This window comes from Agelaius phoeniceus, chromosome Z, assembly GCF_051311805.1.
Source record: "Agelaius phoeniceus isolate bAgePho1 chromosome Z, bAgePho1.hap1, whole genome shotgun sequence".
Classification (NCBI taxonomy): domain Eukaryota; kingdom Metazoa; phylum Chordata; class Aves; order Passeriformes; family Icteridae; genus Agelaius; species Agelaius phoeniceus.
Window position 1 is genome coordinate 86,238,007 of NC_135303.1, and position 20,793 is coordinate 86,258,799.

The 20,793-nt window shown below is 59.0% G+C and overlaps 8 protein-coding genes across 20 annotated transcripts in view; 1 reads left to right on the top strand and 7 right to left on the bottom strand.

Annotated features, from left to right (window-relative positions):
• LOC129133239 (ubiquitin-associated protein 2) overlaps positions 1 to 20,793 on the top strand; it is a 284,552-nt gene that overhangs the window by 108,292 nt on the left and 155,467 nt on the right. The window lies entirely within an intron of this gene.
• LOC143692150 (interferon-like) lies at positions 999 to 1,571 on the bottom strand. The gene has a single exon (XM_077171718.1). The coding sequence runs from the start codon at positions 1,569 to 1,571 to the stop codon at positions 999 to 1,001; it is 573 nt and encodes a 190-aa protein (XP_077027833.1).
• Positions 3,977 to 4,549, bottom strand: LOC143692141 (interferon-like). Its single transcript, XM_077171706.1, has one exon. The coding sequence runs from the start codon at positions 4,547 to 4,549 to the stop codon at positions 3,977 to 3,979; it is 573 nt and encodes a 190-aa protein (XP_077027821.1).
• On the bottom strand, positions 6,959 to 7,531 carry LOC143692148 (interferon-like). Its single transcript, XM_077171716.1, has one exon. It carries the CDS (start codon positions 7,529 to 7,531, stop codon positions 6,959 to 6,961), a length of 573 nt encoding a protein of 190 aa, XP_077027831.1.
• LOC143692158 (interferon-like) lies at positions 9,937 to 10,509 on the bottom strand. The gene has a single exon (XM_077171729.1). It carries the CDS (start codon positions 10,507 to 10,509, stop codon positions 9,937 to 9,939), a length of 573 nt encoding a protein of 190 aa, XP_077027844.1.
• LOC143692163 (interferon-like) lies at positions 12,919 to 13,491 on the bottom strand. Its single transcript, XM_077171747.1, has one exon. It carries the CDS (start codon positions 13,489 to 13,491, stop codon positions 12,919 to 12,921), a length of 573 nt encoding a protein of 190 aa, XP_077027862.1.
• Positions 15,897 to 16,469, bottom strand: LOC143692176 (interferon-like). Its single transcript, XM_077171783.1, has one exon. The coding sequence runs from the start codon at positions 16,467 to 16,469 to the stop codon at positions 15,897 to 15,899; it is 573 nt and encodes a 190-aa protein (XP_077027898.1).
• Positions 18,879 to 19,842, bottom strand: LOC143692066 (interferon-like). Its single transcript, XM_077171602.1, has 2 exons — positions 19,632 to 19,842; positions 18,879 to 19,435 (listed from the first exon to the last, which is right to left on the bottom strand). Exons 1-2 carry the CDS (start codon positions 19,840 to 19,842, stop codon positions 18,879 to 18,881), a joined length of 768 nt encoding a protein of 255 aa, XP_077027717.1.

Consider the following 20,793-nt stretch of genomic DNA (forward strand, 5'->3'; position numbering starts at 1 on the left):
GGGAACTTTCAGATGGAGTTGCTAGGCCACAGTGCATCGTTTTTGAAAGCTGGTGTCTGTCAGTCCAAATGCCCAAGAAGGGGTAGAAGGGAAGTATAAGCCCCGTTTTTAGAAAGGGAAAAGGAGAAGAGTGTGGGAAGTACGGAGCATTCAGGCTGAGCTGTGTGTGAGGCAAGAAGATGAGGCTGCTTCTCCGGGAGACTATGTTAAGGCCAATGGAAAAGCAAGAGGTGATTGGGAACAGGGAGCATGGCATTCCAAAGTGCAAAATCACCATTCCTGGCAGTTTTGGTGCTGTTCTATGCTTAGGGCTCCACAGCAGTGGTGGAGAGGGGCAAGGAAAGGGACCTGGTGTGCCTGGCTTTGTGCAAAGTGCTTGACGGTGTCCCGCATGACGTCGTTGTCTGTGAGTCAGAGGGCCATGGATTGGATGGATGGATGGATGGCGCAAGGTATGGATAAAGCAGATGAGGTGCAGCGGTGCTCTTGAGCAGCCTTTGGGTGTTTTTCTTTTTGTGCTTCCATGGTGTTGGCCAAAGGCTGGCAGTGCTTTTGCACAGGGGCTGCTGCTTGGGCAGGCGGCGTTGAGAAGAGGGGTCGGGGGCTGTTTGCAGCAGGGCTTGGAGTAGGCGTTGGGCGGAGATGGCTTTCCCCTGGCACAAAGAGTGCTTGCAGTGCTCGAGAGAGGAGAGGCAGTGGCAAGTGTTTTGTCATAAGTCTTTATTTGGACTGGCATAAATAAGTGAAGAGGTAGAAAAAATAAATACGTGAATAAATAGAGAAATGAAATAAATAAGTCAATAAATAAGTCAATAAATAAGTGGAGAAGGTCTTTTGTCCATATCAGTATGAGCAGCGGAATCGCTGGAGACGCAGCGGTTGAAGGCTGCGGGTGCCGTGCGGTTGTTGCGGGCCTGTGTGCGGTCCCAGGTGAGAGGAGGCGTGGGGTTGGAGGTGGGTTTGGGGCGTCGGTGTGGCTGGGCGGGTGGGCGTTGGCGCTAGCGGCGCATGGCGCGTGTGAGGTTGTGGAGGTGCAGTAGAGAGGCACGAGCTTCGAGGCGGACGTGGTCCCAGGCGCAGGCGCTGTGGTTGTGGGCGTGCAGGAAGAGGTGGATGTCCCTGAAGTACTTGTTGATGGCGAGCAGCGGGTTGCGTGGTCCTTTGAAGGGCGTGGCGTTGTCGGGGAGGCATTGCTCCAGGTGGTGGATGTGGTGCTGCAGCTTGTTGAGGAGGTGGTTGCGAGCCTGGCCGGGCCAGTGCTGGCGGGTGCTGTTGGAGCTGAGGGTGTGGAAGAGGTGCTGCAGGATGCGCAGGGCGGTGGCGGCGGCTTGGTGGGGCTGCAGGTTGTGGTGGATCAGGCTGGCGGGGAAGAAGGGCGGCTCTGGCAGGTGGCAGGGCTGCGTGTGGCCGACAGCCATGTCCTGGAGGAGGCGGAGAGCGTCGCCGGGGAAGGTGTCCTCGTGTGTCCAGAGGTGTTGGCAGGCCAGGGTGCCGGCCAGAGCGGTGAGGAGGAGCAGGAGGGCCGGGGCGGCGTGCGGCAGGCGTGGCTGTGTGGCTGTGGGCGCAAGCATGGTGAGTCTCTGTGGGTGCTGTTGGGTGCTGTTGGGCAGGAGGAGCCTGGTGAGGCTGGCTGGTGCTGCTGGTGGCTGTGCTTGGGGTGGCTCCGGGTGCGCGGCTTTGTATGCGAGGCCGCTTTCCCTTCATCGCTTTCCGATTGTCCGCAGTTTCTGCCTGTACTTTCCAGTCTGTACTGGTGGCTGTGTAGGTTTTGGGGAAGTGTTTGGTCGGGGTGTCCGTGGTCGGGGATTGTGGTGGCAGCGGCGTGCCGGCCTTGCGAAAGCTGTGTCTCGGAGGCGTCGTTGTCAGGTGTGGCGGAGTGGGCTCTTGGCTGTTGCCCTTCACCTGCCGGGCCAGCTGCGCGGTCCGTGCTGTGCTGCTGAGTCTCTCTTTGTGGCCAAGCATGCTTTCCACCCGCAAAGCCCTGCTGGTGGCTGTGGTGACTTTTCCTTTCACTTGGTGGCTTGCCTTTATTTTCATCTTAGCCGCTGTTTTCCTTTTGTGGTTGCAAGGCATGTGCGGTGATGTCAGTGGGCGGGGGCTGGCGTTTCCCCTGCTGGGGTCAATGCCCAGAGGCAGTGGCAGTGTTCAAGGGGCTGTGTGTGCACGTGGGCCTTGGAGGCCTGAGTGTGTCCTTGCACAGAGGCAGGGGCTCCAGCTGCTGTGTTTGGGAGGAGCCATCAACGAGGCAGGTGAGGAAGGCGGCGCAAGGGAGGGGCTTTGCTCTTCCTGTCGTGCTTGCTCCGCTGGCTGTGGCCCTGGAGCAAGGGTCCGGTTTGGAGATGCGTGGCCCAGTGGATGAGGCAGCCGCAGGGCCAAAGAGGACTGTCCCCCGTGAAAGCAATGGGGTTGTGTTTTGGGATTGCCAGAGCCCTCGCCTGCAAGAGCGTGTCCTGTTCAGGGCTCGTTGGTCCGTGCGAGGTGTGGCGTCCTTGGAGGGGATGGCTCTGAAGAGGCACGGGGGTCTAGAGGACATCACGTGGGAGCAAGAGGGCAGGGGCTGGGCTTCTGTGGCTGGAGTAGCGAAGGTTTGCCAGCAGTTTCAGATGCCTTTCCAAAAGCGCAGAAAAGCTGGGGATCGCTGAGGAGGAATGTGGGCTGTGCAGAGATGTGCAAGGGGACGATTGCCATGGCCTCGTGGAGAAATGGTTGGATGGTTGCTAGGAGCACAGCATGGGCTTTGAAGGTTGGAGACTTTTGGGGCAAAGAGGCTGTGGAGGGGAGCGGATGTTTGTAGCCTTGTGCGTCAGCGATCTCCAGGCATGCCGCTGAAGTCGCGCGTGGCAAGTGCTGGGAGCCCCGCCTGAAGAATGGAGATCCCCAGGCCACTGTAGGGCCGGGTCAACTTTGAGACCATGTTAGCAACTTGAACTTAGTGTCCGAGTGCATGGCACGTGAAGAGGTTAATGCCTGAGTCGTGAGGGAACTTTCAGATGGAGTTGCTAGGCCGCAGTGCATCGTTTTTGAAAGCTGGTGTCTGTCAGTCCAAATGCCCAAGAAGCGGTAGAAGGGAAGTATAAGCCCCGTTTTTAGAAAGGGAAAAGGAGAAGAGTGTGGGAAGTACGGAGCATTCAGGCTGAGCTGTGTGTGAGGCAAGAAGATGAGGCTGCTTCTCCGGGAGACTATGTTAAGGCCAATGGAAAAGCAAGAGGTGATTGGGAACAGGGAGCATGGCATTCCAAAGTGCAAAATCACCATTCCTGGCAGTTTTGGTGCTGTTCTATGCTTAGGGCTCCACAGCAGTGGTGGAGAGGGGCAAGGAAAGGGACCTGGTGTGCCTGGCTTTGTGCAAAGTGCTTGACGGTGTCCCGCATGACGTCGTTGTCTGTGAGTCAGAGGGCCATGGATTGGATGGATGGATGGATGGAGCAAGGTGTGGATAAAGCAGATGAGGTGCAGCGGTGCTCTTGAGCAGCCTTTGGGTGTTTTTCTTTTTGTGCTTCCATGGTGTTGGCCAAAGGCTGGCAGTGCTTTTGCACAGGGGCTGCTGCTTGGGCAGGCGGCGTTGAGAAGAGGGGTCGGGGGCTGTTTGCAGCAGGGCTTGGAGTAGGCGTTGGGCGGAGATGGCTTTCCCCTGGCGCAAAGAGTGCTTGCAGTGCTCGAGAGAGGAGAGGCAGTGGCAAGTGTTTTGTCATAAGTCTTTATTTGGACTGGCATAAATAAGTGAAGAGGTAGAAAAAATAAATACGTGAATAAATAGAGAAATGAAATAAATAAGTCAATAAATAAGTCAATAAATAAGTGGAGAAGGTCTTTTGTCCATATCAGTATGAGCAGCGGAATCGCTGGAGACGCAGCGGTTGAAGGCTGCGGGTGCCGTGCGGTTGTTGCGGGCCTGTGTGCGGTCCCAGGTGAGAGGAGGCGTGGGGTTGGAGGTGGGTTTGGGGCGTCGGTGTGGCTGGGCGGGTGGGCGTTGGCGCTAGCGGCGCATGGCGCGTGTGAGGTTGTGGAGGTGCAGTAGAGAGGCACGAGCTTCGAGGCGGACGTGGTCCCAGGCGCAGGCGCTGTGGTTGTGGGCGTGCAGGAAGAGGTGGATGTCCCTGAAGTACTTGTTGATGGCGAGCAGCGGGTTGCGTGGTCCTTTGAAGGGCGTGGCGTTGTCGGGGAGGCATTGCTCCAGGTGGTGGATGTGGTGCTGCAGCTTGTTGAGGAGGTGGTTGCGAGCCTGGCCGGGCCAGTGCTGGCGGGTGCTGTTGGAGCTGAGGGTGTGGAAGAGGTGCTGCAGGATGCGCAGGGCGGTGGCGGCGGCTTGGTGGGGCTGCAGGTTGTGGTGGATCAGGCTGGCGGGGAAGAAGGGCGGCTCTGGCAGGTGGCAGGGCTGCGTGTGGCCGACAGCCATGTCCTGGAGGAGGCGGAGAGCGTCGCCGGGGAAGGTGTCCTCGTGTGTCCAGAGGTGTTGGCAGGCCAGGGTGCCGGCCAGAGCGGTGAGGAGGAGCAGGAGGGCCGGGGCGGCGTGCGGCAGGCGTGGCTGTGTGGCTGTGGGCGCAAGCATGGTGAGTCTCTGTGGGTGCTGTTGGGTGCTGCTGGGCAGGAGGAGCCTGGTGAGGCTGGCTGGTGCTGCTGGTGGCTGTGCTTGGGGTGGCTCCGGGTGCGCGGCTTTGTATGCGAGGCCGCTTTCCCTTCATCGCTTTCCGATTGTCCGCAGTTTCTGCCTGTACTTTCCAGTCTGTACTGGTGGCTGTGTAGGTTTTGGGGAAGTGTTTGGTCGGGGTGTCCGTGGTCGGGGATTGTGGTGGCAGCGGCGTGCCGGCCTTGCGAAAGCTGTGTCTCGGAGGCGTCGTTGTCAGGTGTGGCGGAGTGGGCTCTTGGCTGTTGCCCTTCACCTGCCGGGCCAGCTGCGCGGTCCGTGCTGTGCTGCTGAGTCTCTCTTTGTGGCCAAGCATGCTTTCCACCCGCAAAGCCCTGCTGGTGGCTGTGGTGACTTTTCCTTTCACTTGGTGGCTTGCCTTTATTTTCATCTTAGCCGCTGTTTTCCTTTTGTGGTTGCAAGGCATGTGCGGTGATGTCAGTGGGCGGGGGCTGGCGTTTCCCCTGCTGGGGTCAATGCCCAGAGGCAGTGGCAGTGTTCAAGGGGCTGTGTGTGCACGTGGGCCTTGGAGGCCTGAGTGTGTCCTTGCACAGAGGCAGGGGCTCCAGCTGCTGTGTTTGGGAGGAGCCATCAACGAGGCAGGTGAGGAAGGCGGCGCAAGGGAGGGGCTTTGCTCTTCCTGTCGTGCTTGCTCCGCTGGCTGTGGCCCTGGAGCAAGGGTCCGGTTTGGAGATGCGTGGCCCAGTGGATGAGGCAGCCGCAGGGCCAAAGAGGACTGTCCCCCGTGAAAGCAATGGGGTTGTGTTTTGGGATTGCCAGAGCCCTCGCCTGCAAGAGCGTGTCCTGTTCAGGGCTCGTTGGTCCGTGCGAGGTGTGGCGTCCTTGGAGGGGATGGCTCTGAAGAGGCACGGGGGTCTAGAGGACATCACGTGGGAGCAAGAGGGCAGGGGCTGGGCTTCTGTGGCTGGAGTAGCGAAGGTTTGCCAGCAGTTTCAGATGCCTTTCCAAAAGCGCAGAAAAGCTGGGGATCGCTGAGGAGGAATGTGGGCTGTGCAGAGATGTGCAAGGGGACGATTGCCATGGCCTCGTGGAGAAATGGTTGGATGGTTGCTAGGAGCACAGCATGGGCTTTGAAGGTTGGAGACTTTTGGGGCAAAGAGGCTGTGGAGGGGAGCGGATGTTTGTAGCCTTGTGCGTCAGCGATCTCCAGGCATGCCGCTGAAGTCGCGCGTGGCAAGTGCTGGGAGCCCCGCCTGAAGAATGGAGATCCCCAGGCCACTGTAGGGCCGGGTCAACTTTGAGACCATGTTAGCAACTTGAACTTAGTGTCCGAGTGCATGGCACGTGAAGAGGTTAATGCCTGAGTCGTGAGGGAACTTTCAGATGGAGTTGCTAGGCCGCAGTGCATCGTTTTTGAAAGCTGGTGTCTGTCAGTCCAAATGCCCAAGAAGCGGTAGAAGGGAAGTATAAGCCCCGTTTTTAGAAAGGGAAAAGGAGAAGAGTGTGGGAAGTACGGAGCATTCAGGCTGAGCTGTGTGTGAGGCAAGAAGATGAGGCTGCTTCTCCGGGAGACTATGTTAAGGCCAATGGAAAAGCAAGAGGTGATTGGGAACAGGGAGCATGGCATTCCAAAGTGCAAAATCACCATTCCTGGCAGTTTTGGTGCTGTTCTATGCTTAGGGCTCCACAGCAGTGGTGGAGAGGGGCAAGGAAAGGGACCTGGTGTGCCTGGCTTTGTGCAAAGTGCTTGACGGTGTCCCGCATGACGTCGTTGTCTGTGAGTCAGAGGGCCATGGATTGGATGGATGGATGGATGGATGGAGCAAGGTGTGGATAAAGCAGATGAGGTGCAGCGGTGCTCTTGAGCAGCCTTTGGGTGTTTTTCTTTTTGTGCTTCCATGGTGTTGGCCAAAGGCTGGCAGTGCTTTTGCACAGGGGCTGCTGCTTGGGCAGGCGGCGTTGAGAAGAGGGGTCGGGGGCTGTTTGCAGCAGGGCTTGGAGTAGGCGTTGGGCGGAGATGGCTTTCCCCTGGCGCAAAGAGTGCTTGCAGTGCTCGAGAGAGGAGAGGCAGTGGCAAGTGTTTTGTCATAAGTCTTTATTTGGACTGGCATAAATAAGTGAAGAGGTAGAAAAAATAAATACGTGAATAAATAGAGAAATGAAATAAATAAGTCAATAAATAAGTCAATAAATAAGTGGAGAAGGTCTTTTGTCCATATCAGTATGAGCAGCGGAATCGCTGGAGACGCAGCGGTTGAAGGCTGCGGGTGCCGTGCGGTTGTTGCGGGCCTGTGTGCGGTCCCAGGTGAGAGGAGGCGTGGGGTTGGAGGTGGGTTTGGGGCGTCGGTGTGGCTGGGCGGGTGGGCGTTGGCGCTAGCGGCGCATGGCGCGTGTGAGGTTGTGGAGGTGCAGTAGAGAGGCACGAGCTTCGAGGCGGACGTGGTCCCAGGCGCAGGCGCTGTGGTTGTGGGCGTGCAGGAAGAGGTGGATGTCCCTGAAGTACTTGTTGATGGCGAGCAGCGGGTTGCGTGGTCCTTTGAAGGGCGTGGCGTTGTCGGGGAGGCATTGCTCCAGGTGGTGGATGTGGTGCTGCAGCTTGTTGAGGAGGTGGTTGCGAGCCTGGCCGGGCCAGTGCTGGCGGGTGCTGTTGGAGCTGAGGGTGTGGAAGAGGTGCTGCAGGATGCGCAGGGCGGTGGCGGCGGCTTGGTGGGGCTGCAGGTTGTGGTGGATCAGGCTGGCGGGGAAGAAGGGCGGCTCTGGCAGGTGGCAGGGCTGCGTGTGGCCGACAGCCATGTCCTGGAGGAGGCGGAGAGCGTCGCCGGGGAAGGTGTCCTCGTGTGTCCAGAGGTGTTGGCAGGCCAGGGTGCCGGCCAGAGCGGTGAGGAGGAGCAGGAGGGCCGGGGCGGCGTGCGGCAGGCGTGGCTGTGTGGCTGTGGGCGCAAGCATGGTGAGTCTCTGTGGGTGCTGTTGGGTGCTGCTGGGCAGGAGGAGCCTGGTGAGGCTGGCTGGTGCTGCTGGTGGCTGTGCTTGGGGTGGCTCCGGGTGCGCGGCTTTGTATGCGAGGCCGCTTTCCCTTCATCGCTTTCCGATTGTCCGCAGTTTCTGCCTGTACTTTCCAGTCTGTACTGGTGGCTGTGTAGGTTTTGGGGAAGTGTTTGGTCGGGGTGTCCGTGGTCGGGGATTGTGGTGGCAGCGGCGTGCCGGCCTTGCGAAAGCTGTGTCTCGGAGGCGTCGTTGTCAGGTGTGGCGGAGTGGGCTCTTGGCTGTTGCCCTTCACCTGCCGGGCCAGCTACGCGGTCCGTGCTGTGCTGCTGAGTCTCTCTTTGTGGCCAAGCATGCTTTCCACCCGCAAAGCCCTGCTGGTGGCTGTGGTGACTTTTCCTTTCACTTGGTGGCTTGCCTTTATTTTCATCTTAGCCGCTGTTTTCCTTTTGTGGTTGCAAGGCATGTGCGGTGATGTCAGTGGGCGGGGGCTGGCGTTTCCCCTGCTGGGGTCAATGCCCAGAGGCAGTGGCAGTGTTCAAGGGGCTGTGTGTGCACGTGGGCCTTGGAGGCCTGAGTGTGTCCTTGCACAGAGGCAGGGGCTCCAGCTGCTGTGTTTGGGAGGAGCCATCAACGAGGCAGGTGAGGAAGGCGGCGCAAGGGAGGGGCTTTGCTCTTCCTGTCGTGCTTGCTCCGCTGGCTGTGGCCCTGGAGCAAGGGTCCGGTTTGGAGATGCGTGGCCCAGTGGATGAGGCAGCCGCAGGGCCAAAGAGGACTGTCCCCCGTGAAAGCAATGGGGTTGTGTTTTGGGATTGCCAGAGCCCTCGCCTGCAAGAGCGTGTCCTGTTCAGGGCTCGTTGGTCCGTGCGAGGTGTGGCGTCCTTGGAGGGGATGGCTCTGAAGAGGCACGGGGGTCTAGAGGACATCACGTGGGAGCAAGAGGGCAGGGGCTGGGCTTCTGTGGCTGGAGTAGCGAAGGTTTGCCAGCAGTTTCAGATGCCTTTCCAAAAGCGCAGAAAAGCTGGGGATCGCTGAGGAGGAATGTGGGCTGTGCAGAGATGTGCAAGGGGACGATTGCCATGGCCTCGTGGAGAAATGGTTGGATGGTTGCTAGGAGCACAGCATGGGCTTTGAAGGTTGGAGACTTTTGGGGCAAAGAGGCTGTGGAGGGGAGCGGATGTTTGTAGCCTTGTGCGTCAGCGATCTCCAGGCATGCCGCTGAAGTCGCGCGTGGCAGGTGCTGGGAGCCCCGCCTGAAGAATGGAGATCCCCAGGCCACTGTAGGGCCGGGTCAACTTTGAGACCATCTTAGCAACCTGAACTTAGTGTCCGAGTGCATGGCACGTGAAGAGGTTAATGCCTGAGTCGTGAGGGAACTTTCAGATGGAGTTGCTAGGCCACAGTGCATCGTTTTTGAAAGCTGGTGTCTGTCAGTCCAAATGCCCAAGAAGGGGTAGAAGGGAAGTATAAGCCCCGTTTTTAGAAAGGGAAAAGGAGAAGAGTGTGGGAAGTACGGAGCATTCAGGCTGAGCTGTGTGTGAGGCAAGAAGATGAGGCTGCTTCTCCGGGAGACTATGTTAAGGCCAATGGAAAAGCAAGAGGTGATTGGGAACAGGGAGCATGGCATTCCAAAGTGCAAAATCACCATTCCTGGCAGTTTTGGTGCTGTTCTATGCTTAGGGCTCCACAGCAGTGGTGGAGAGGGGCAAGGAAAGGGACCTGGTGTGCCTGGCTTTGTGCAAAGTGCTTGACGGTGTCCCGCATGACGTCGTTGTCTGTGAGTCAGAGGGCCATGGATTGGATGGATGGATGGATGGCGCAAGGTATGGATAAAGCAGATGAGGTGCAGCGGTGCTCTTGAGCAGCCTTTGGGTGTTTTTCTTTTTGTGCTTCCATGGTGTTGGCCAAAGGCTGGCAGTGCTTTTGCACAGGGGCTGCTGCTTGGGCAGGCGGCGTTGAGAAGAGGGGTCGGGGGCTGTTTGCAGCAGGGCTTGGAGTAGGCGTTGGGCGGAGATGGCTTTCCCCTGGCACAAAGAGTGCTTGCAGTGCTCGAGAGAGGAGAGGCAGTGGCAAGTGTTTTGTCATAAGTCTTTATTTGGACTGGCATAAATAAGTGAAGAGGTAGAAAAAATAAATACGTGAATAAATAGAGAAATGAAATAAATAAGTCAATAAATAAGTCAATAAATAAGTGGAGAAGGTCTTTTGTCCATATCAGTATGAGCAGCGGAATCGCTGGAGACGCAGCGGTTGAAGGCTGCGGGTGCCGTGCGGTTGTTGCGGGCCTGTGTGCGGTCCCAGGTGAGAGGAGGCGTGGGGTTGGAGGTGGGTTTGGGGCGTCGGTGTGGCTGGGCGGGTGGGCGTTGGCGCTAGCGGCGCATGGCGCGTGTGAGGTTGTGGAGGTGCAGTAGAGAGGCACGAGCTTCGAGGCGGACGTGGTCCCAGGCGCAGGCGCTGTGGTTGTGGGCGTGCAGGAAGAGGTGGATGTCCCTGAAGTACTTGTTGATGGCGAGCAGCGGGTTGCGTGGTCCTTTGAAGGGCGTGGCGTTGTCGGGGAGGCATTGCTCCAGGTGGTGGATGTGGTGCTGCAGCTTGTTGAGGAGGTGGTTGCGAGCCTGGCCGGGCCAGTGCTGGCGGGTGCTGTTGGAGCTGAGGGTGTGGAAGAGGTGCTGCAGGATGCGCAGGGCGGTGGCGGCGGCTTGGTGGGGCTGCAGGTTGTGGTGGATCAGGCTGGCGGGGAAGAAGGGCGGCTCTGGCAGGTGGCAGGGCTGCGTGTGGCCGACAGCCATGTCCTGGAGGAGGCGGAGAGCGTCGCCGGGGAAGGTGTCCTCGTGTGTCCAGAGGTGTTGGCAGGCCAGGGTGCCGGCCAGAGCGGTGAGGAGGAGCAGGAGGGCCGGGGCGGCGTGCGGCAGGCGTGGCTGTGTGGCTGTGGGCGCAAGCATGGTGAGTCTCTGTGGGTGCTGTTGGGTGCTGCTGGGCAGGAGGAGCCTGGTGAGGCTGGCTGGTGCTGCTGGTGGCTGTGCTTGGGGTGGCTCCGGGTGCGCGGCTTTGTATGCGAGGCCGCTTTCCCTTCATCGCTTTCCGATTGTCCGCAGTTTCTGCCTGTACTTTCCAGTCTGTACTGGTGGCTGTGTAGGTTTTGGGGAAGTGTTTGGTCGGGGTGTCCGTGGTCGGGGATTGTGGTGGCAGCGGCGTGCCGGCCTTGCGAAAGCTGTGTCTCGGAGGCGTCGTTGTCAGGTGTGGCGGAGTGGGCTCTTGGCTGTTGCCCTTCACCTGCCGGGCCAGCTGCGCGGTCCGTGCTGTGCTGCTGAGTCTCTCTTTGTGGCCAAGCATGCTTTCCACCCGCAAAGCCCTGCTGGTGGCTGTGGTGACTTTTCCTTTCACTTGGTGGCTTGCCTTTATTTTCATCTTAGCCGCTGTTTTCCTTTTGTGGTTGCAAGGCATGTGCGGTGATGTCAGTGGGCGGGGGCTGGCGTTTCCCCTGCTGGGGTCAATGCCCAGAGGCAGTGGCAGTGTTCAAGGGGCTGTGTGTGCACGTGGGCCTTGGAGGCCTGAGTGTGTCCTTGCACAGAGGCAGGGGCTCCAGCTGCTGTGTTTGGGAGGAGCCATCAACGAGGCAGGTGAGGAAGGCGGCGCAAGGGAGGGGCTTTGCTCTTCCTGTCGTGCTTGCTCCGCTGGCTGTGGCCCTGGAGCAAGGGTCCGGTTTGGAGATGCGTGGCCCAGTGGATGAGGCAGCCGCAGGGCCAAAGAGGACTGTCCCCCGTGAAAGCAATGGGGTTGTGTTTTGGGATTGCCAGAGCCCTCGCCTGCAAGAGCGTGTCCTGTTCAGGGCTCGTTGGTCCGTGCGAGGTGTGGCGTCCTTGGAGGGGATGGCTCTGAAGAGGCACGGGGGTCTAGAGGACATCACGTGGGAGCAAGAGGGCAGGGGCTGGGCTTCTGTGGCTGGAGTAGCGAAGGTTTGCCAGCAGTTTCAGATGCCTTTCCAAAAGCGCAGAAAAGCTGGGGATCGCTGAGGAGGAATGTGGGCTGTGCAGAGATGTGCAAGGGGACGATTGCCATGGCCTCGTGGAGAAATGGTTGGATGGTTGCTAGGAGCACAGCATGGGCTTTGAAGGTTGGAGACTTTTGGGGCAAAGAGGCTGTGGAGGGGAGCGGATGTTTGTAGCCTTGTGCGTCAGCGATCTCCAGGCATGCCGCTGAAGTCGCGCGTGGCAAGTGCTGGGAGCCCCGCCTGAAGAATGGAGATCCCCAGGCCACTGTAGGGCCGGGTCAACTTTGAGACCATGTTAGCAACTTGAACTTAGTGTCCGAGTGCATGGCACGTGAAGAGGTTAATGCCTGAGTCGTGAGGGAACTTTCAGATGGAGTTGCTAGGCCGCAGTGCATCGTTTTTGAAAGCTGGTGTCTGTCAGTCCAAATGCCCAAGAAGCGGTAGAAGGGAAGTATAAGCCCCGTTTTTAGAAAGGGAAAAGGAGAAGAGTGTGGGAAGTACGGAGCATTCAGGCTGAGCTGTGTGTGAGGCAAGAAGATGAGGCTGCTTCTCCGGGAGACTATGTTAAGGCCAATGGAAAAGCAAGAGGTGATTGGGAACAGGGAGCATGGCATTCCAAAGTGCAAAATCACCATTCCTGGCAGTTTTGGTGCTGTTCTATGCTTAGGGCTCCACAGCAGTGGTGGAGAGGGGCAAGGAAAGGGACCTGGTGTGCCTGGCTTTGTGCAAAGTGCTTGACGGTGTCCCGCATGACGTCGTTGTCTGTGAGTCAGAGGGCCATGGATTGGATGGATGGATGGATGGATGGAGCAAGGTGTGGATAAAGCAGATGAGGTGCAGCGGTGCTCTTGAGCAGCCTTTGGGTGTTTTTCTTTTTGTGCTTCCATGGTGTTGGCCAAAGGCTGGCAGTGCTTTTGCACAGGGGCTGCTGCTTGGGCAGGCGGCGTTGAGAAGAGGGGTCGGGGGCTGTTTGCAGCAGGGCTTGGAGTAGGCGTTGGGCGGAGATGGCTTTCCCCTGGCGCAAAGAGTGCTTGCAGTGCTCGAGAGAGGAGAGGCAGTGGCAAGTGTTTTGTCATAAGTCTTTATTTGGACTGGCATAAATAAGTGAAGAGGTAGAAAAAATAAATACGTGAATAAATAGAGAAATGAAATAAATAAGTCAATAAATAAGTCAATAAATAAGTGGAGAAGGTCTTTTGTCCATATCAGTATGAGCAGCGGAATCGCTGGAGACGCAGCGGTTGAAGGCTGCGGGTGCCGTGCGGTTGTTGCGGGCCTGTGTGCGGTCCCAGGTGAGAGGAGGCGTGGGGTTGGAGGTGGGTTTGGGGCGTCGGTGTGGCTGGGCGGGTGGGCGTTGGCGCTAGCGGCGCATGGCGCGTGTGAGGTTGTGGAGGTGCAGTAGAGAGGCACGAGCTTCGAGGCGGACGTGGTCCCAGGCGCAGGCGCTGTGGTTGTGGGCGTGCAGGAAGAGGTGGATGTCCCTGAAGTACTTGTTGATGGCGAGCAGCGGGTTGCGTGGTCCTTTGAAGGGCGTGGCGTTGTCGGGGAGGCATTGCTCCAGGTGGTGGATGTGGTGCTGCAGCTTGTTGAGGAGGTGGTTGCGAGCCTGGCCGGGCCAGTGCTGGCGGGTGCTGTTGGAGCTGAGGGTGTGGAAGAGGTGCTGCAGGATGCGCAGGGCGGTGGCGGCGGCTTGGTGGGGCTGCAGGTTGTGGTGGATCAGGCTGGCGGGGAAGAAGGGCGGCTCTGGCAGGTGGCAGGGCTGCGTGTGGCCGACAGCCATGTCCTGGAGGAGGCGGAGAGCGTCGCCGGGGAAGGTGTCCTCGTGTGTCCAGAGGTGTTGGCAGGCCAGGGTGCCGGCCAGAGCGGTGAGGAGGAGCAGGAGGGCCGGGGCGGCGTGCGGCAGGCGTGGCTGTGTGGCTGTGGGCGCAAGCATGGTGAGTCTCTGTGGGTGCTGTTGGGTGCTGCTGGGCAGGAGGAGCCTGGTGAGGCTGGCTGGTGCTGCTGGTGGCTGTGCTTGGGGTGGCTCCGGGTGCGCGGCTTTGTATGCGAGGCCGCTTTCCCTTCATCGCTTTCCGATTGTCCGCAGTTTCTGCCTGTACTTTCCAGTCTGTACTGGTGGCTGTGTAGGTTTTGGGGAAGTGTTTGGTCGGGGTGTCCGTGGTCGGGGATTGTGGTGGCAGCGGCGTGCCGGCCTTGCGAAAGCTGTGTCTCGGAGGCGTCGTTGTCAGGTGTGGCGGAGTGGGCTCTTGGCTGTTGCCCTTCACCTGCCGGGCCAGCTGCGCGGTCCGTGCTGTGCTGCTGAGTCTCTCTTTGTGGCCAAGCATGCTTTCCACCCGCAAAGCCCTGCTGGTGGCTGTGGTGACTTTTCCTTTCACTTGGTGGCTTGCCTTTATTTTCATCTTAGCCGCTGTTTTCCTTTTGTGGTTGCAAGGCATGTGCGGTGATGTCAGTGGGCGGGGGCTGGCGTTTCCCCTGCTGGGGTCAATGCCCAGAGGCAGTGGCAGTGTTCAAGGGGCTGTGTGTGCACGTGGGCCTTGGAGGCCTGAGTGTGTCCTTGCACAGAGGCAGGGGCTCCAGCTGCTGTGTTTGGGAGGAGCCATCAACGAGGCAGGTGAGGAAGGCGGCGCAAGGGAGGGGCTTTGCTCTTCCTGTCGTGCTTGCTCCGCTGGCTGTGGCCCTGGAGCAAGGGTCCGGTTTGGAGATGCGTGGCCCAGTGGATGAGGCAGCCGCAGGGCCAAAGAGGACTGTCCCCCGTGAAAGCAATGGGGTTGTGTTTTGGGATTGCCAGAGCCCTCGCCTGCAAGAGCGTGTCCTGTTCAGGGCTCGTTGGTCCGTGCGAGGTGTGGCGTCCTTGGAGGGGATGGCTCTGAAGAGGCACGGGGGTCTAGAGGACATCACGTGGGAGCAAGAGGGCAGGGGCTGGGCTTCTGTGGCTGGAGTAGCGAAGGTTTGCCAGCAGTTTCAGATGCCTTTCCAAAAGCGCAGAAAAGCTGGGGATCGCTGAGGAGGAATGTGGGCTGTGCAGAGATGTGCAAGGGGACGATTGCCATGGCCTCGTGGAGAAATGGTTGGATGGTTGCTAGGAGCACAGCATGGGCTTTGAAGGTTGGAGACTTTTGGGGCAAAGAGGCTGTGGAGGGGAGCGGATGTTTGTAGCCTTGTGCGTCAGCGATCTCCAGGCATGCCGCTGAAGTCGCGCGTGGCAGGTGCTGGGAGCCCCGCCTGAAGAATGGAGATCCCCAGGCCACTGTAGGGCCGGGTCAACTTTGAGACCATCTTAGCAACCTGAACTTAGTGTCCGAGTGCATGGCACGTGAAGAGGTTAATGCCTGAGTCGTGAGGGAACTTTCAGATGGAGTTGCTAGGCCACAGTGCATCGTTTTTGAAAGCTGGTGTCTGTCAGTCCAAATGCCCAAGAAGGGGTAGAAGGGAAGTATAAGCCCCGTTTTTAGAAAGGGAAAAGGAGAAGAGTGTGGGAAGTACGGAGCATTCAGGCTGAGCTGTGTGTGAGGCAAGAAGATGAGGCTGCTTCTCCGGGAGACTATGTTAAGGCCAATGGAAAAGCAAGAGGTGATTGGGAACAGGGAGCATGGCATTCCAAAGTGCAAAATCACCATTCCTGGCAGTTTTGGTGCTGTTCTATGCTTAGGGCTCCACAGCAGTGGTGGAGAGGGGCAAGGAAAGGGACCTGGTGTGCCTGGCTTTGTGCAAAGTGCTTGACGGTGTCCCGCATGACGTCGTTGTCTGTGAGTCAGAGGGCCATGGATTGGATGGATGGATGGATGGCGCAAGGTATGGATAAAGCAGATGAGGTGCAGCGGTGCTCTTGAGCAGCCTTTGGGTGTTTTTCTTTTTGTGCTTCCATGGTGTTGGCCAAAGGCTGGCAGTGCTTTTGCACAGGGGCTGCTGCTTGGGCAGGCGGCGTTGAGAAGAGGGGTCGGGGGCTGTTTGCAGCAGGGCTTGGAGTAGGCGTTGGGCGGAGATGGCTTTCCCCTGGCACAAAGAGTGCTTGCAGTGCTCGAGAGAGGAGAGGCAGTGGCAAGTGTTTTGTCATAAGTCTTTATTTGGACTGGCATAAATAAGTGAAGAGGTAGAAAAAATAAATACGTGAATAAATAGAGAAATGAAATAAATAAGTCAATAAATAAGTCAATAAATAAGTGGAGAAGGTCTTTTGTCCATATCAGTATGAGCAGCGGAATCGCTGGAGACGCAGCGGTTGAAGGCTGCGGGTGCCGTGCGGTTGTTGCGGGCCTGTGTGCGGTCCCAGGTGAGAGGAGGCGTGGGGTTGGAGGTGGGTTTGGGGCGTCGGTGTGGCTGGGCGGGTGGGCGTTGGCGCTAGCGGCGCATGGCGCGTGTGAGGTTGTGGAGGTGCAGTAGAGAGGCACGAGCTTCGAGGCGGACGTGGTCCCAGGCGCAGGCGCTGTGGTTGTGGGCGTGCAGGAAGAGGTGGATGTCCCTGAAGTACTTGTTGATGGCGAGCAGCGGGTTGCGTGGTCCTTTGAAGGGCGTGGCGTTGTCGGGGAGGCATTGCTCCAGGTGGTGGATGTGGTGCTGCAGCTTGTTGAGGAGGTGGTTGCGAGCCTGGCCGGGCCAGTGCTGGCGGGTGCTGTTGGAGCTGAGGGTGTGGAAGAGGTGCTGCAGGATGCGCAGGGCGGTGGCGGCGGCTTGGTGGGGCTGCAGGTTGTGGTGGATCAGGCTGGCGGGGAAGAAGGGCGGCTCTGGCAGGTGGCAGGGCTGCGTGTGGCCGACAGCCATGTCCTGGAGGAGGCGGAGAGCGTCGCCGGGGAAGGTGTCCTCGTGTGTCCAGAGGTGTTGGCAGGCCAGGGTGCCGGCCAGAGCGGTGAGGAGGAGCAGGAGGGCCGGGGCGGCGTGCGGCAGGCGTGGCTGTGTGGCTGTGGGCGCAAGCATGGTGAGTCTCTGTGGGTGCTGTTGGGTGCTGCTGGGCAGGAGGAGCCTGGTGAGGCTGGCTGGTGCTGCTGGTGGCTGTGCTTGGGGTGGCTCCGGGTGCGCGGCTTTGTATGCGAGGCCGCTTTCCCTTCATCGCTTTCCGATTGTCCGCAGTTTCTGCCTGTACTTTCCAGTCTGTACTGGTGGCTGTGTAGGTTTTGGGGAAGTGTTTGGTCGGGGTGTCCGTGGTCGGGGATTGTGGTGGCAGCGGCGTGCCGGCCTTGCGAAAGCTGTGTCTCGGAGGCGTCGTTGTCAGGTGTGGCGGAGTGGGCTCTTGGCTGTTGCCCTTCACCTGCCGGGCCAGCTGCGCGGTCCGTGCTGTGCTGCTGAGTCTCTCTTTGTGGCCAAGCATGCTTTCCACCCGCAAAGCCCTGCTGGTGGCTGTGGTGACTTTTCCTTTCACTTGGTGGCTTGCCTTTATTTTCATCTTAGCCGCTGTTTTCCTTTTGTGGTTGCAAGGCATGTGCGGTGATGTCAGTGGGCGGGGGCTGGCGTTTCCCCTGCTGGGGTCAATGCCCAGAGGCAGTGGCAGTGTTCAAGGGGCTGTGTGTGCACGTGGGCCTTGGAGGCCTGAGTGTGTCCTTGCACAGAGGCAGGGGCTCCAGCTGCTGTGTTTGGGAGGAGCCATCAACGAGGCAGGTGAGGAAGGCGGCGCAAGGGAGGGGCTTTGCTCTTCCTGTCGTGCTTGCTCCGCTGGCTGTGGCCCTGGAGCAAGGGTCCGGTTTGGAGATGCGTGGCCCAGTGGATGAGGCAGCCGCAGGGCCAAAGAGGACTGTCCCCCGTGAAAGCAATGGGGTTGTGTTTTGGGATTGCCAGAGCCCTCGCCTGCAAGAGCGTGTCCTGTTCAGGGCTCGTTGGTCCGTGCGAGGTGTGGCGTCCTTGGAGGGGATGGCTCTGAAGAGGCACGGGGGTCTAGAGGACATCACGTGGGAGCAAGAGGGCAGGGGCTGGGCTTCTGTGGCTGGAGTAGCGAAGGTTTGCCAGCAGTTTCAGATGCCTTTCCAAAAGCGCAGAAAAGCTGGGGATCGCTGAGGAGGAATGTGGGCTGTGCAGAGATGTGCAAGGGGACGATTGCCATGGCCTCGTGGAGAAATGGTTGGATGGTTGCTAGGAGCACAGCATGGGCTTTGAAGGTTGGAGACTTTTGGGGCAAAGAGGCTGTGGAGGGGAGCGGATGTTTGTAGCCTTGTGCGTCAGCGATCTCCAGGCATGCCGCTGAAGTCGCGCGTGGCAAGTGCTGGGAGCCCCGCCTGAAGAATGGAGATCCCCAGGCCACTGTAGGGCCGGGTCAACTTTGAGACCATGTTAGCAACTTGAACTTAGTGTCCGAGTGCATGGCACGTGAAGAGGTTAATGCCTGAGTCGTGAGGGAACTTTCAGATGGAGTTGCTAGGCCGCAGTGCATCGTTTTTGAAAGCTGGTGTCTGTCAGTCCAAATGCCCAAGAAGCGGTAGAAGGGAAGTATAAGCCCCGTTTTTAGAAAGGGAAAAGGAGAAGAGTGTGGGAAGTACGGAGCATTCAGGCTGAGCTGTGTGTGAGGCAAGAAGATGAGGCTGCTTCTCCGGGAGACTATGTTAAGGCCAATGGAAAAGCAAGAGGTGATTGGGAACAGGGAGCATGGCATTCCAAAGTGCAAAATCACCATTCCTGGCAGTTTTGGTGCTGTTCTATGCTTAGGGCTCCACAGCAGTGGTGGAGAGGGGCAAGGAAAGGGACCTGGTGTGCCTGGCTTTGTGCAAAGTGCTTGACGGTGTCCCGCATGACGTCGTTGTCTGTGAGTCAGAGGGCCATGGATTGGATGGATGGATGGATGGATGGAGCAAGGTGTGGATAAAGCAGATGAGGTGCAGCGGTGCTCTTGAGCAGCCTTTGGGTGTTTTTCTTTTTGTGCTTCCATGGTGTTGGCCAAAGGCTGGCAGTGCTTTTGCACAGGGGCTGCTGCTTGGGCAGGCGGCGTTGAGAAGAGGGGTCGGGGGCTGTTTGCAGCAGGGCTTGGAGTAGGCGTTGGGCGGAGATGGCTTTCCCCTGGCGCAAAGAGTGCTTGCAGTGCTCGAGAGAGGAGAGGCAGTGGCAAGTGTTTTGTCATAAGTCTTTATTTGGACTGGCATAAATAAGTGAAGAGGTAGAAAAAATAAATACGTGAATAAATAGAGAAATGAAATAAATAAGTCAATAAATAAGTCAATAAATAAGTGGAGAAGGTCTTTTGTCCATATCAGTATGAGCAGCGGAATCGCTGGAGACGCAGCGGTTGAAGGCTGCGGGTGCCGTGCGGTTGTTGCGGGCCTGTGTGCGGTCCCAGGTGAGAGGAGGCGTGGGGTTGGAGGTGGGTTTGGGGCGTCGGTGTGGCTGGGCGGGTGGGCGTTGGCGCTAGCGGCGCATGGCGCGTGTGAGGTTGTGGAGGTGCAGTAGAGAGGCACGAGCTTCGAGGCGGACGTGGTCCCAGGCGCAGGCGCTGTGGTTGTGGGCGTGCAGGAAGAGGTGGATGTCCCTGAAGTACTTGTTGATGGCGAGCAGCGGGTTGCGTGGTCCTTTGAAGGGCGTGGCGTTGTCGGGGAGGCATTGCTCCAGGTGGTGGATGTGGTGCTGCAGCTTGTTGAGGAGGTGGTTGCGAGCCTGGCCGGGCCAGTGCTGGCGGGTGCTGTTGGAGCTGAGGGTGTGGAAGAGGTGCTGCAGGATGCGCAGGGCGGTGGCGGCGGCTTGGTGGGGCTGCAGGTTGTGGTGGATCAGGCTGGCGGGGAAGAAGGGCGGCTCTGGCAGGTGGCAGGGCTGCGTGTGGCCGACAGCCATGTCCTGGAGGAGGCGGAGAGCGTCGCCGGGGAAGGTGTCCTCGTGTGTCCAGAGGTGTTGGCAGGCCAGGGTGCCGGCCAGAGCGGTGAGGAGGAGCAGGAGGGCCGGGGCGGCGTGCGGCAGGCGTGGCTGTGTGGCTGTGGGCGCAAGCATGGTGAGTCTCTGTGGGTGCTGTTGGGTGCTGCTGGGCAGGAGGAGCCTGGTGAGGCTGGCTGGTGCTGCTGGTGGCTGTGCTTGGGGTGGCTCCGGGTGCGCGGCTTTGTATGCGAGGCCGCTTTCCCTTCATCGCTTTCCGATTGTCCGCAGTTTCTGCCTGTACTTTCCAGTCTGTACTGGTGGCTGTGTAGGTTTTGGGGAAGTGTTTGGTCGGGGTGTCCGTGGTCGGGGATTGTGGTGGCAGCGGCGTGCCGGCCTTGCGAAAGCTGTGTCTCGGAGGCGTCGTTGTCAGGTGTGGCGGAGTGGGCTCTTGGCTGTTGCCCTTCACCTGCCGGGCCAGCTGCGCGGTCCGTGCTGTGCTGCTGAGTCTCTCTTTGTGGCCAAGCATGCTTTCCACCCGCAAAGCCCTGCTGGTGGCTGTGGTGACTTTTCCTTTCACTTGGTGGCTTGCCTTTATTTTCATCTTAGCCGCTGTTTTCCTTTTGTGGTTGCAAGGCATGTGCGGTGATGTCAGTGGGCGGGGGCTGGCGTTTCCCCTGCTGGGGTCAATGCCCAGAGGCAGTGGCAGTGTTCAAGGGGCTGTGTGTGCACGTGGGCCTTGGAGGCCTGAGTGTGTCCTTGCACAGAGGCAGGGGCTCCAGCTGCTGTGTTTGGGAGGAGCCATCAACGAGGCAGGTGAGGAAGGCGGCGCAAGGGAGGGGCTTTGCTCTTCCTGTCGTGCTTGCTCCGCTGGCTGTGGCCCTGGAGCAAGGGTCCGGTTTGGAGATGCGTGGCCCAGTGGATGAGGCAGCCGCAGGGCCAAAGAGGACTGTCCCCCGTGAAAGCAATGGGGTTGTGTTTTGGGATTGCCAGAGCCCTCGCCTGCAAGAGCGTGTCCTGTTCAGGGCTCGTTGGTCCGTGCGAGGTGTGGCGTCCTTGGAGGGGATGGCTCTGAAGAGGCACGGGGGTCTAGAGGACATCACGTGGGAGCAAGAGGGCAGGGGCTGGGCTTCTGTGGCTGGAGTAGCGAAGGTTTGCCAGCAGTTTCAGATGCCTTTCCAAAAGCGCAGAAAAGCTGGGGATCGCTGAGGAGGAATGTGGGCTGTGCAGAGATGTGCAAGGGGACGATTGCCATGGCCTCGTGGAGAAATGGTTGGATGGTTGCTAGGAGCACAGCATGGGCTTTGAAGGTTGGAGACTTTTGGGGCAAAGAGGCTGTGGAGGGGAGCGGATGTTTGTAGCCTTGTGCGTCAGCGATCTCCAGGCATGCCGCTGAAGTCGCGCGTGGCAGGTGCTGGGAGCCCCGCCTGAAGAATGGAGATCCCCAGGCCACTGTAGGGCCGGGTCAACTTTGAGACCA

What these genes read in the sequence shown, in the direction of transcription:
- LOC143692141 (XM_077171706.1), bottom strand. Translation starts at nt 4,549, where the DNA reads ATGCTTGCGCCCACAGCCACACAGCCACGCCTGCCGCACGCCGCCCCG.
- LOC143692150 (XM_077171718.1), bottom strand. Translation starts at nt 1,571, where the DNA reads ATGCTTGCGCCCACAGCCACACAGCCACGCCTGCCGCACGCCGCCCCG.
- LOC143692163 (XM_077171747.1), bottom strand. Translation starts at nt 13,491, where the DNA reads ATGCTTGCGCCCACAGCCACACAGCCACGCCTGCCGCACGCCGCCCCG.
- LOC143692158 (XM_077171729.1), bottom strand. Translation starts at nt 10,509, where the DNA reads ATGCTTGCGCCCACAGCCACACAGCCACGCCTGCCGCACGCCGCCCCG.
- LOC143692148 (XM_077171716.1), bottom strand. Translation starts at nt 7,531, where the DNA reads ATGCTTGCGCCCACAGCCACACAGCCACGCCTGCCGCACGCCGCCCCG.
- LOC143692066 (XM_077171602.1), bottom strand. Translation starts at nt 19,842, where the DNA reads ATGCTTGGCCACAAAGAGAGACTCAGCAGCACAGCACGGACCGCGCAG. An exon ending in CAAAACCTACACAGCCACCA is followed by an intron (nt 19,436 to 19,631) that starts GTACAGACTGGA and finishes TTGCGCCCACAG; the next exon opens with CCACACAGCCACGCCTGCCG.
- LOC143692176 (XM_077171783.1), bottom strand. Translation starts at nt 16,469, where the DNA reads ATGCTTGCGCCCACAGCCACACAGCCACGCCTGCCGCACGCCGCCCCG.